The 14074-nt window shown below is 41.4% G+C and overlaps 1 protein-coding gene across 1 annotated transcript; it reads right to left on the bottom strand.

Annotated features, from left to right (window-relative positions):
- Window positions 1–2792: 2792 nt before the first annotated feature.
- Qng1 (Q-nucleotide N-glycosylase 1) lies at window positions 2793–13572 on the bottom strand. Its single transcript, XM_070035508.1, has 4 exons — window positions 13136–13572; window positions 11891–12150; window positions 7085–7280; window positions 2793–5077 (listed from the first exon to the last, which is right to left on the bottom strand). Exons 1-4 carry the CDS (start codon window positions 13485–13487, stop codon window positions 4845–4847), a joined length of 1041 nt encoding a protein of 346 aa, XP_069891609.1. The 5' UTR covers window positions 13488–13572; the 3' UTR covers window positions 2793–4844.
- Between the last annotated feature and the right edge of the window lie 502 nt (window positions 13573–14074).

Here is a 14074-nt window from a genome sequence, read left to right as displayed (position 1 = left end):
AGCTCTTCAGCTCAAGGCTAGCGCTCTACCACTTGAGCCACAGCTCCACTTCCGGCTTTTTTCTTTTTGCTTTATGTGGTGCTGAGGAATCGAACCCAGAGCCTCAGGCATGCAAGGCAAGCGCTCTACCACTGAGCCAACTTCCCAGCCCCACTATGTTGCATTTTGACAATTAATAAAGAGTAAAAAAAAATTAAACCATGCTGTATATAATGACTGTGAATGGCTAGGGAAGACAAATGGCCATCGGATAAGGAAAAAAAACAGTAATAGTGGGGGCAGGGGGGAGGTAGGAGAGAAGGGATAGTAGGGGAATCATAGGAGGAGGCAACAATGATCGGTAAGAAATGTACCCATTACCTTGTTCATATAATTGTAGCCCCTCTGTATGGTATTTTCACAATAAAAACTATATATATAATTAAAAAACTAATAGTTTAGGTGTTTTGTTGTTTTTTTGGTGTGTGTGTGTGTGTTGATATCATGACTTTAATTCCTCAAGTCCTTTACAACTTTTACTGGGCTTTCTTGCTCATGACTGGCACGCTAGTATTTGAGCCATGCCTTCAGTCCCATATTTTTTTGTGTGCATCCTGGGGCTTGTGCTCAGGGCTTGAGCTCTGAGCTTTTATGCTCAAGGCTAGCACTCTGCCACTGCACCATAGCTGTACTTTGAGCTTTTTGCTAGTTCATTGAGAATAAAAGTTTCAAGGACTTTCTTGCTCAAACTGGCTTTGAACAAAACAAGATCCTCAGATCTCAATCTCCTGAGTAAGCTAGAATTACAGGTGTGAACCACCAGCACTCAGAAAGTCCCATATTTTTGTTGGTTAATTGGAGATAGAGTCTCACAAAAATTCTTCCCAGGCTGGCCTCAAACCAAGATCCTTCAGATATCAGCCTCCTGACTAGCTAGAATTATAGATGTGAGCTACTGGATCCTGGATAACAATTTAAGAGTAGCCAGAAGGGGCCAGGTGATGGTGACTCACACTCATAATCCCAGTTACTTAGGAAACTGGGTCTGAGGATTTCAGTTCAAAGTCTGTGAGAGTCTTATATCCAATTTACCACCAAAAATCTGAAAGTGGAGCTGTAACTCACATGGTAGAGTACTAACCTTGCATATAAAACCTCAGGGTCAGGGCTGGGAATGTGGTTTAGTTGTAGAGTGCTTGCCTAGCATTCATGAAGCCCTGGATTCAATTCCTCAGTACTATATAAATAGAGAAGGCTGGGCAAAAAAATACAGCAGAGAGGCCCATCAGCTGCACTGGACATTGTTGAACATGAACTAAGCAACTCAAGGATAGCAATGGGAGGGAGGGAATTAGAGAGAAAGAGGGAACAGCTGACACTAAGCAAAAAGAAAGAAACATACTTATCACCTGATCTAGAAGAAATAGTTTTAGTGTTAAAGTTTGTCGAGTTCATAAGCTTTGTAGATCAAGATAATGACAATTTGCGTTGTGAAGGTTAAAATGCATTTGTGACTTTAGCTAAGTATTACTATGCCACAACACTGTAAAATTTATATAATCACTAATCTCAATAAAGAGATACCAACATAACAAAACAGAACAGTGACTCTGGAAGTGACTCTGTGGCTCAAGTAGTAGAGTACTAGCCTTGAGCAAAAGAAGCTTAGAGACAGTGCCAGATCCTGAGTTCAAGCCCCAGGACTGACAAAAAAAAAAAAAAAAAAAAAAAAAAAGGCTCAACAGAACTTCTTAAGAAGCCACAAGTTTCCCAGCATGGTGGAACACTCAAACTTAATCAGCTGTGGGACTTGAACTATGGACCTGGGTGCTGTCCCTGAACTTTTGAACCACAGTTCCACTTCTAGTTTTCTGGTGATTAATAGATTAATTGGGAGTCTTCACGGACTTTCCTGCCTGGGCTACCTTTGAACCCTGATCCTCAGGTCTCAACCTACTGAGTAGCTATAACAGGTGTGAGCCACCAGTGCCTGGATAATTTATTTTTACATTTTTCCCCTTCCCATCCCTAACTACATTACATAGTACATATAGTACGTTGAATATAATGACTGTATTTGCTCAGTCTTCCTCCTATTCCTGTGCAATGTTTCCATTTCTTGGTATTCATTTTGATAAACAGTAATTTTGTTGTTTAGAAGAGTTATGCCTTTGGGTTCCTTCCCTAAATATAGCCTCCTTTAGTCAGTACCTGTGTAAATGTATTAAGCCCTGTATATTTTATCACACCTAGCTGTATTTTAGATGTAACTTCCACATATGAGAGAAAACCATTTTTCTCTCTGAGTCTGGCTTATTTCTCTTGACATGATTTGTTCTAGGTGCATCCATTTCCATGCAAATGACATATTATTATTTCTAATGGATAAGTAAAATTCCACTGTATATAGGTACCACATTTTTTGGATCCACTCATCTACTGTGTGGCATTGAGGCTATTTCCCAAACTTGGCAATTGTGACTAGTGCAGCAATGAACATGGATTTGTAAATGTCTTTACTGTATCCTGACTTGTAATGTTCTGGGTAGGCAGATGTCCAAGAGTGATATGGCTGGATTGTAGGGTTCTATGTTTAATTTTTTTAAGAACCTCCAAACCACCTTTCAGAGTAATTGCACTGTTTACAGTCCCACCAATAGTGCAACAAGGGTTTGTTTCCCCCCACATCCCTGCCTGCATTTGTTATTGTTCTAATTCTTGATGCTGGCCAATCAGACTGGAATAAGATAAAAACCACTATCTTAAACAACAACAACAACAAAAATAGGTTTATACTTTTATGTGTGGGTTCATATCATAGTCATTGTCATCTGTGCAGTTACTATGATAAATTTCCAGCAGATGGCAGTAAAGTGCTTAGGGAAGAGTAAGTTTTTATTATTTATACAAGTTAAGGCAAGAAGACAAGGCAGTCAGCTTTTCTCTGTAGGTTCTGCACAAACAGATTCAATCAATCACATGTCAATAATACCTTCAGCATTAGAAAAAATCATTTCCCTCTAATACAACATAAGAACTATGTGCATAGCATTTACATTGTATTGGCTATTACAAGTATGCTAGACATGATAGAGAGGGTAAGGGAAGATACGTGCAGGTTGTAGATAAATACTATGCCACGTTATATAAAGTTCTTGAGCATCTATGGATTTTGGCATGGGTGGCGACAGGTCCTAGAATTATCTCCCATGAATCCCTAGGGGGTAAAAACTATTATAGATACCTTACAAAATCAAGAGTTTGTGTGAAGGAAAATGGGGCCACTAGAAGTAGGAAATGAATGCTTGGTAGGTACTAAGTTTTACACAAGAAAGTAGATAACTGATTGTAAAATTATATGTGGTAAATTATAGCTTTTTTGAGACAGGATTTGCTATGCAGCCCAGCCTTGCAATTCTCCCCTCTCAGCCTCCCAAGTGCTAGAATTATAAGCATGTGCCACCACACTTAGCATGGTAAATTTTCTTTCTTTCTTTCTTTTTTTTTGCCATTATTGGAGCTTGAACTCAGGGCCTCACACTTGGTAGGTAAGCATACTACACTTGAGCCATGTGCCCAACTCTTCTGTTTTTGATAAGACCTCAGCTTTTGCCCTGCTCTTCCACCTCTGCCTTCCAAGTAGCTGGGGTTTACAGGTATATGCCACAATGCCTGGTTTAGGTAAACAATTCTAGGTTTTAAAAAAAAGTTTTGAAGATTTTTATTCAATTCTATTGTAGTTGATCTAAAAATGCAAGGTAAATGTACATAAAAAATTGAAAATCATTATGTAGAAAACCTACTACCATTTGCAAATACAGTATTTTTAAAATGTCAATGTTAATTTTTTATAAGACTAAAAAGGACAATCTTTTTATATTAAGTGGACAACGACTTACGATCAATTCCTAGCACAACCAAAAAGGAAAAAGAAAAGAAAAAGAAAATTACAAATTCAGAAAGCCATCAAGTTATCACTGAAGACAATGCAGCATAATTAATTTCTGAAAATCTGGGATTTAAGCCAGGTGCCAGTGGCTCATGCCTGAAATCCTAGCTGCTCAGGAGGCTGAGATCTGAGGATCACAGTTCAAAGACGGCCCGGGAAGGAAAGTCCGTGAGAGTGTTATCTCCAATAAATTGTGGCTCAAGTGGTAGAGTGGTTGCCTTGAGCTGAAGAGCTGAGGGACAGCGCCCAGGCTCAGAGTTCAAGCCCCACGACTGACCCCCCCGCAAAAAAAAAATTCTGGGATTTAAAAAAAGGATTAAAGTCTCTATAGTACTCCTATCAGCCATAAGTCTATAGAAGGAAAACAAAAAAAAAGCAGATCAAACAAAATAAGCAGATAAAGTTGGGAATGCACAATGATATATTTAGAAAAAAAACTTTTTGGGGGGTCTGGTCATGGGACCTGAACTCTGGGCCTGGGCGCTGTCCCTCAGGTCTTCAGCTCAAGGCTAGTGCTCTACCACTTGAGCCACAGTGGCACTTCTGGCTTTTTTCTTTTTGCTTATGTGGTGCTGAGTAATCGAACCCAGGGTCTCATGCATGCAAGGCAAGCGCTCTTCCACTGAGCCACCTTCCTAGCCTCAGAAAAAAACTTCTTTAGGTGACAGAATGATGGAAAGAATGAGAGAAAGAGAATGATACACTGTGTACATAAATGGACATCTTAAGTTGCAACCTCTTTGTACAACTATTTGAAGAAAACAATAAAAAGAGGGAAGCAAATACACCTAAAAATAAAAAAATTAAAATAATTTTCTCATTTAGTTAAAGTCTATCATCATAATACCAAAACTGTACAAATGATCATATGATATACTAAAGCAGGAATTTTCTTTGGATCACTCAACACTTGGAGTCAGTAATATATGCAACGTGTGCGATGAAATGGAATTCTTTTCATGTCTTCCCTATGATCACGAGCATAGTCCCATAAGTAATAATCCAAAAGAATGGAATTGATTTCTCCATTGGGTTTTTCACCACTTTTTTCAATAAGCTCTAGAAGACAATCCCGGATCAGCTCAACACACCAAACTGCACACCCTCTGATTTCCACCTCTTGCTTATCCCCATATGAAAGCATTACTCCTGCAAGAGTCAAAGAAGGAGAAAACATCATTTCTAAACTTTGGAATTAAAGTAAAATTACAAGTTAAATTTCACATGGTCAGGTGTCAAGTCTGGCTTGCTTGTCTCACTATTCCCACCCTGCATCTTCTAGCTCCCCAAATAAATATTTGCTAAATAGACATACACTAACCCAAAATTTTAAAAATATAATACCCATAAAAGAAAAATATGACAGCAAGTTTACTAAATTATTAAAAAGAGAAACTACTTAATATTGAGTTTGATACAGGAGAAAACACTGTTGCAGATTTTGGAGGACATCTGGGAACCTAATAAATCCCTACCTTAGGAGGCTACAATGCTTAGTAAGAAATGTACTCATTATCTTGCCCATGTAATTTTAACTCCTCTGTACAGTATTTTCACAATAAAAAATAATAATAAATTCCTCCCTTCTTCACTGGCTGCACATGGCTAGAAACTTCCTAGATCCATCAAGAAAAGTGTAAGACAGCCAAGTTGTTGCCCCAACAAGGAAAAGCATGATTCAGGGCCCTCTGGTCAGCTGTGACTGAATATGAATGAGAACTCAGATAAGATTCCTAGTCTATTCCGTCAGCTCATCTTGCAAGTTCATCTTAATTTTTTATGAGTAGTCAAAGACTACTCTTATATTAAATGATTGAAGCCTTGCATGCACAAGGACTTAAGATCAATTCCTAGTTCTACCAAATAGAAGAAAAGAAAAAGAAAATTACAAGTTCAGAAAAGATATCAAGTTATCCTTGAAAACTAGGGTAGGTCCTGGCTTGTAAGATCAGGCAGATAGGGTAAAATAATGAAGCCATAAAAAGTCAAATCAGTGAGTTAGAGTATATGCTGCTCTGTCTAAAGGTAGCAAATGTTCCCACATTTCTCTGCTTTTACAAAAGCAGTCAGAGCCGGGTGCTGGTAGCTCACACGAGTAATCCTGGCTACTCAGGAGGCTGAGAATTGAGGGTTGAGGTTTGAAGCCAGCACTGGCAGGAATCTATGACTTTTATCTCTAATTAACCGACCAGAAAACCAGAAATGGAACTGTGACTCAAAATAGTAGAACTCTAGCCTTCAGCAGAAAAGCTCAGGAACAGAGCTCTAGCCCTGAGTTCAGATCCGATGACCAACTTAAAAAAAATAAATAAATAAAAGGCAGAAAGTCTGGCTTTTAAACAAGAAATGGTTTAAAAGGTCCATGCCTGTAATACCAGCACTCAAGCTGAAGCAGGATTGACAGTTTGTGACCTACCTAGACTACACAGAAGTAATTCACCTGAAAAAAAAAATCTGAATCTAGCTGTATGAAAACAGAAACAACTCATCCCCAAACTCTGATTGCTATATGATGTCTCTTTTAAACAATTAATCAGTTAGGATATAAGCATAGTATGTTCTTTTTCAAATTTGGAAATAGATGACAAAATAGATTCCCTAAAGCAGCACAAAAACTGAGTAAAATCATCCTTAAAAATAACTATACTCTGGGGCTGGGAAGGTGACTCAGTCACCTTATATTTTTCTTTACATATATTTAAAAGAAAAAATTGAGAGGGTTTCACTATTTTGTCCAGGCTAACCTTGAACTCATCATCCTCTTGCCTTAGGTTACTGCGTGCTGGGATTACAGGTGTGCAACACCATTCCCAAAACATTTTTTTTTGGGGGGGGGTCCGGTCGTGGGGCCTGAACTCTGGGCCTGGGCGCTGTCCCTCAGCTCTTCAGCTCAAGGCTAGCAATCTACCACTTGAGTCACAGCGCCACTTCCGGCTTTTTTCTTTTTTCTTATGTGGTGCTGAGGAATCGAACCAGGAGCCTCAGGCATGCAAGGCAAGCGCTCTACCACTGAGCCACCTTCCCAACCCCAAAACATGTACTTTTAATGATAGTGGTTTTTTTCTTTTAGGCAAAGGAAAGTTCTGTTTTGTTCTGTGAAAGAAACAGCAGAAACTCAACAACAATTCATAATATAACAACAATGAGGTTACAAACCATCCAGAAGCTTCTTCAGTAGTTTATCAGAGTATTTTAGGGCACCAAGGTAAACAAGAATCTGAGGTAATCTATAATCAGCAAACATGGTGATACTAGAGATATCCTCAAAGCAGCCATCTCCTTTTCCTTCTAATACACTCCACGTGTCTGCCACAAGAATCTGGGCTCGTTTGTAAAAAGAAATTCTTTTCCCCTAATGAATAGAGAGAATATAAATGTTACCAGGGTATTTGAGAGCTTTACGCATGCTTATTTATTGATTTCTTTTTGGTGCTAGGGCTTGAACTCAAGGCTTGGCACTGTACCTGAGCTCTTTTGCTCAAGGCTATTGCTCTACCACTTTGAGCCACAGTTCCACTTCTAGTTTTCTGATGGTTAACTGGAGATAAGAAGCTCATGGTCTTTCCTGCCTGGGCTGACTCTGAACCTCAATCCTCAGATCTCAGCCTCCTGAGTAGCTAGGATTATAGGTGTGAGCCATCACTGCCCAGCTATGAATGCTATTTTTAATTCTTGGTGATTTTGGTCTCACTGTATGTGTCTAGAATCCTGTATAATTTGTCATATCCCACTGCATTTTAAAATCTGTCTTCTGCACAGAACTAGAGGGAATCAGGGAAAAAACATATAACAGCAGGACCCATCAACTGCAGTGGACATTGACCAAAATGAACTAAGCAACTCAATGGCAGCGATGGGAGGGAGGGAACAAGTGGGAAAGAGGGAACAGCTGATGCTATGCAAAACAAAAGAAATGTACATAACACCCAATATGGAAGAAAGAACTGTATTGCAAAGCTCATAGAACTCATAAATGTATAGACCATGATAGGCAATTTGTCCCATGAAAGTTAAAATGTGGTTATGACTTTTTTTTTTTTTTTTTTTTTGGGTCCAGTTGTGGGGCCTGAACTCTGGGCCTGGGCACTGTCCCTCAGCTCTTCAGCTCAAGGCTAGTGCTCCACCACTTGAGTCACAGCGCCACTTCCGGCTTTTTTTCTTTTTGCTTATATGGTGCTGAGGAATCGAACCCAGGGCCTCAGGCTTGCAAGGCAAGCGCTCTACCACTGAGCCACCTTCCCAGCCCCTGTGGTTATGACTTTAACTAAGCTTCACTATCCCACAATACTGTGAAATATGGGAAATTATATAACCACTTAATCACAATAAAAAAAAATTGAAAAAATAAATAAAATAAAATCTGTCGGGGGCTGGGATGGTGGCTCAGTGGTAGAGTGCTTGCCTTGCATGCATGAGGCTCTGGTTCCATTCCTCAGCACCACAAAAGCAAAAAGAAAAAAGCCGGAAGTGGCGCTGTGGCTCAAGTGGTAGAGCGCTAGCCTTGAGCTGAACAGCTGAGGAACAGCGCCCAGGCCCAGAGTTCAGGCCCCACGACCGGACCCAAAAAAATAAAAAAATAAAATAAAATAAAATAAAATCTGTCTTCTGCATATCAGGGAGAACATGTGCCATTTGTCTCTCTGATCTTGGCTTACTTCACTCAACATTGTTTGGATCCATTTGCCTATTGTGGGGCATCTGGGTTCTTTTCATATCTTGGCTATTGTGAATAATGTGGCAATGAACATGGATGTGTGGCTACCCTTGTCATACCCTGGTTCATGATGCTCAGGGTAGATGCCTGGGCGTGGTACGGCTGGGTTATAGGGAAGGTCTATGTTTAGTTTTTGTTTGTTTTGTTTTTGTCGGTTATGGGGCTTGAACTCTGGGCCTGGGTATTGACCCTCAGCTTTTCAGCTCAAGGAGAACACTACCACTTGAACCACGGTGCCACTTCCACTTTTCTGGTGGTTAATTGAAGATAAAAGTCTCATGAAGGGGCTGGGAAGGTGGCCCAGTGGTAGAGGGCTTGCCTTGCATGCATGAGGCCCTGGGTTCGATTCCTCAGCACCACATAAGCAAAAAAAAAAGCCGGAAGTGGCACTGTGGCTCAAGTGGTAGAGCGCTAGCCTTGAGCTGAAGAGCTGAGGGACAGCGCCCAGGCCCAGAGTTCAGGCCCCACAACCAGACCCAAAAAAAAAAAAAAAAAAAAGTCTCATGAACTTTCCTGCCCAGGCTGGCTTTGAACTGTGATCTTCAGATCTCAGCCCCCTGAGTAGCTAGGATTACAGGTATGAGCCACTGGCGCCCGGCTCTATGTTTAGTTTTTTGAGGAACTTCCAGCGTGATTGTATGAGTTTACATTCCCACCATATAAGCTACTTTTTAAAAAGGCATATGTTGATTACTTTATCAGGAACTAAATAATCTTACTCTATTAGGAAGAATTTATAGACCTTAGTAAAACAGGCTCTGCTGTGGGAAGAGGTGTTGGTGGGAAGGAGAAGAAGGAATGGAGACGGTAAATGATGGTGAATATGGTCAAAGTACTCTATATGCATGTATGAAAACGGAATGATAAAGTTGTTCTTAAAGTTGTTTAAAAAGATGGGAGAAGGGACAAGGGAGAATGATAGGAGTAAGGCTGAAATGGTATATTTTATGAATATATGGAAAAAAAACAATGAAACTCCTTGTGCAACCAAGTGCACTAATATAAAATCTTGTAAAAAAAAAAAAAAAGTATAGAGGCCGGGCGCTGGTGGCTCACGCCTGTAATCCTAGCTACTCAGGAGGCTGAGATCTGAGGATCGCGGTTCAAAGCCAGCCTGGGCAGGAGAGACCGTGAGACTCCTATCTCCAATAAACCACCAGAAAACCGGAAGTGGTGCTATAGCTCAAGTGGTAGAGCACTAGCCTTGAGCTGAAGAGCTGAGGGACAGGCTCCCAGGCCCAGAGTTCAAGCCCCATGACCAACAAAAAAAATACAAAACAAAAAAAAGTGTAGATTTTTTTGGGTCCGGTCATGGGGCCTGAATTCTGGGCCTGGGTGCTGTCCCTCAGTTCTTCAGCTCAAGGCTAGCGCTCTACCACTTGAGCCACAGCCCCACTTCCGGCTTTTTTCTGTTTGCTTATGTGGTGCTGAGGAATCGAACCCAGGGCCTCATGCATGCAAGGCAAGCACTCTACCACTGAGCCATTTTCCCAGCCCCCAATAGTGTAGATTTTTTACAGAAAACAAAAGGATCTAATTAATATTTGATTATCTTAATCTCCAAGTTTACTTCCTAGTTTTTTTCTCTAAGGTATATATGTATATATACACATGTATATCAATATATATATACACACATGTTCATACATACATATATATATGTACCTGCTACCATACACACTTATTTATATTTATTTAATTTCCTGGTACTATCTAGCATTAATTCAGTATTTCATGTATGTGTGTCAATGTCACAATAATCCAACTAGTTACTAAGAGTTTGAACCCAGGGCATCAAGTTTGTTTGGCTTGCTTGGGCTGGCACATTACTATTTGAACCACAATTCCAATCTTGATTTGGTTTTTTTTTTGGTCAGTTGTGGAGCTTGAACTTTGGGCCTAGGTGCTGTCCCTGAGCTTTTCAGTTCAAGGTGAACACTCTACCACTTGAGCTACAATGCCACTTCCTGTTTTCTGGTGGTTAATGAGTCTCATGGACTTTCTTGCCCAGGCTGGCTTTGAACCTTGATCCTCAGATCTCAACCTCCTTAGTAGCTAGGATTACAGGCATGAGCCACTGGCGCCTGGCTGCAATCCTGCTTTTTGCTGGTTATTTTGAAGATAAAGTCTCATGGACTTTTGCCTGGAACTGTGATCCTTTGTCTCTCAGCCTCCTGAGTAGCTAGGATTTCAGGTGAGCCACTGGCACTGGGCTTCATGTATATGTTGTAAACACAATAGCCCAAAAGAGCTAATTAATTAATTCGGACTTTTGCATAGTTACTACATATTCTAAATTAATTTTTGTTTCTAAGAGAGGAAAATAATACTTCCTGTCCTTAGGCCCATATAGCTGTTCTGTAGCTCAAATGAAAACATGTGTAAATACCTTACAAATCATAAAATATGATTTAAGCAATATTATTGGTAATTTTAATTGTTTAAAAAAACCTTCAGAATTTGTTGAATTACAATTACAAAAGGAATAAATTTTCCACTTGATATAAGCACTTATTAAGCTATTCAATGCATTTGTAACACCATTCTTCTGAAGTTGCTTTCATTTCTATGCCACACTTAAATTACACAATGATTAAGGATTTTAAAAACCCAGGTGTACTGAAGCATGCCTGTAATCCTAGCACTCAGGAAGCTAAACTAGAAGGACCATGAGTTTTAGGCTAATCTGACCTACCTGTAGTTCTAGGCTAACATGGGCTACATAGTGAAATATCTCTCTCTCTCACACACACACCAAAATAATAACAACACAATAATAATAAGGAATGAAACAGATTGATAGAAAACAAAAGAAGTGGCTGAGTGCAGGGGCTCAAACCTGTAATCCTAGCTATTCAGGAGGCTAAGATCTGAGGATCGGGGTTCAAAGCCAGCCAGGCAGGAAAGACTGTGAGACTCTTATCTTAAACTAAACACCAGAAAACTGAAAGTGGTACTGTGGCTCAAGTGGTAGAGTGCTAGCCTTAAGGTGAAGAACGCAGGGACAGCACCCAGGTCCAGAATTCAAACCTCACAACTGACAAAAAAAAAAAAAAGAAAAGAAAAGAAATAAAAAGAAGCATAGTGTCTTTCAAATGCAACTTTTGTCATCATGTTTTGTTCTCAGTGAATAAACTTCAAGCTTTTATTCTTTTTCTTTTTTACAAAGGTTTTATTCCTATAATGAGTTCTGAAAATAAACTGAGAGAATTATTAAAGTTTTAAAATCTTCAATAGAGGAAACTCACCTTATATTGAGTCACATCTCTATAAGAAGGAAAACTTTCAACAACCAGGTGCATTAACTTCTGGGCACTTTTTTCACTTTTTCTGACACAATTAAGAAAAGAGCCTCCAAACTTCTCTAGCAGAATTTTTCCAGTTTCATTGAGAATCCGATGCCTCTCTTCTATTAAAGGCATGGGAACGTCTGAATCTGAACGGAATATATTCCAAACCTGATCAAGAGTCACTGTGGCATAGTAGGAGGCACTTGTTATTGGAATGCCTTAGAGAAGAAAGAAAAATCAGAGGAACTGTGTCATAGTTTGATAATTCATTATGTCTTTCATTTTATTTATTTATTTTGGGGGGGGGGGTCTGGTCATGGGGCCTGAACTCTGGGCCTGGGCGCTGTCCATCAGCTCTTCAGCTCAAGGCTAGCACTCTACCACTTGAGCCACAGCGCCACTTCAGGCATTTTTCTTTTTGCTTATATGGTGCTGAGGAGTCGAACCCAGGGCCTCATGCATGCAAGGAAAGATCTCTACCACTGAGCCACTGTCCCAGCCCCATGTCTTTCATTTTATAAGATACAATTAACACAAAGCCAAATTAGTGCTAAAGAAATGCATGAAAGACACATGAATAATAATCAGAAGCGAACCCCTTACTTTCTATTTGCTGTTAGGTATATTCACCCATTCTATTGCAACATTACATCGCCATGTTATCTGACTTTCTACAAGTCTTACAGTATCTGTCCCTTTATTCTTCAAGTGTCATTAAAGTGGAATTCTTTGATGGAAAGGGTGACTCTGATCAAGATGCATTGTGTACATATATGGACATGTTAAACTGAAACCCCTTTGTACAACAACCATTTGAAAATAATAAATAATAACAAAGTGACATTCTCTTTAGTAAACTCATTGCCACTTAAAAAATAAAGTAGCATTCTTGGTACCCCTGCAGGGGCTTGAACTTGGGACCTCTACTTGAGCCCCAGAGACAAGAATGTAGAGGATTTGCCTATTAGGGCTGGCTGGGAACCATGATCCTCAGCTTCCTGAACAGCTCAGATTACACGAGTGAACCACAGGCTCTGGGTTTAAAGTGACATTTACGCCGTCTTTCATATCTATACTGTGATGATGATTATATTACTTTTGCTTTAATCAGAGGATCTATCACAGAAGAACTTCAGGTTTACCTTAACTGATTATCCCGTCTCCCAACCACCAGTCCCAGTAAACTGACACCAGGGCACCAACCTTCGTCCAGGGCTCGGTTAACTGCGGCGCACAGGGACCAATACCCGCTGTAGGTTTTGCCTCCATACCTTACCAGACACTTGTGCTCCTCCTGCTCCGCCCAAAAGGAGAAGTTGAGCGTGTCTACTACGAACACCCAGTTGACAGCGGCCTCGTCGGCCGCCCTAGGATTCAACTCGTGCAGGGACTTCCACCCATCCACCCGCAACTCCGGCCCCGCGGCGCGGGCCAGCAGCAACTCGGCCACGCGTCGCACCCCTCCGCTGTCGACGCACACATCTCGGCTGTTTTCTGCAATGAATCGAGCCGATTCCCTGGGTGTTAGGATCCCTTCCATTCCGCCCCACTCCATTCCTCCGCGGAAGTGACACTCTATAGACTTTGCCCAAGTCTCTTCCTCCTCTAGAGCCGGCAAGGTCCACGCTCCCCGCCCTCCCTTTCAGAGAACCCAGAGCGCGTCAGCTGCAGGAACCCTCCGGCTGAACTTGCGCTATACGGAACCCTAAAGCTCCGGGAGACACGCCCGGGAGAAGTCGGGGGAAACAGAGAACGGACGCACTTCCGGCAGAGGAGTCCCGTCCACGCTCACTCGGGCGCGCTCCGAGAACCTACTTCCGGGCCTTGCCCGGAAGTCACCTCCGTTGGTCCGGTCTGTTTCGAGTGGCCGGCTGCGGGTGGGCCCTGAGGGCTCGGCCCGGTCGGTTGGGAGCGGCCTCCTTGGAGCTCAACACCGCTCCTCCGGAAGAACGCGGCCGCGCCGTCCTCCGCCAGCCTCCGCCTCTCTCCTCCGGGAGGACCAAGTCTGAGCAATTTGCCTTAGTGCTGGGGGCTCAGTCACCCCGACTTGGACACCGAACAGCAGTTTCCCCAAATTTAGTTCTGGGCTGGGCCATTCCCTCCTGCCAGATTCCTGACCCATTTTGGGGCTGAATGAACATT

The sequence above is a fragment of the Dipodomys merriami genome, unplaced genomic scaffold (assembly GCF_024711535.1).
Source record: "Dipodomys merriami isolate MVZ:Mamm:240054 unplaced genomic scaffold, mDipMer1.0.p SCAF_26, whole genome shotgun sequence".
In the NCBI taxonomy this organism is placed as follows: Eukaryota; Metazoa; Chordata; class Mammalia; order Rodentia; family Heteromyidae; genus Dipodomys; species Dipodomys merriami.
The sequence above is the reverse complement of the archived record's forward strand: the minus strand, read 5'-3'. Positions and strand labels throughout refer to the sequence as shown.

Excerpts from the sequence above, each read along its gene's own strand:
- Qng1 (XM_070035508.1), bottom strand. The coding sequence starts at position 13,487 with ATGGAGTGGGGCGGAATGGAAGGGATCCTAACACCCAGGGAATCGGCT. Across the intron at positions 7,281-11,890 it reads GAGATGTGACTCAATATAAG|GGGAAAAGAATTTCTTTTTA; the intron begins GTGAGTTTCCTC and ends TCTATTCATTAG. Across the intron at positions 5,078-7,084 it reads ACTGAAGAAGCTTCTGGATG|GAGTAATGCTTTCATATGGG; the intron begins GTTTGTAACCTC and ends TGACTCTTGCAG.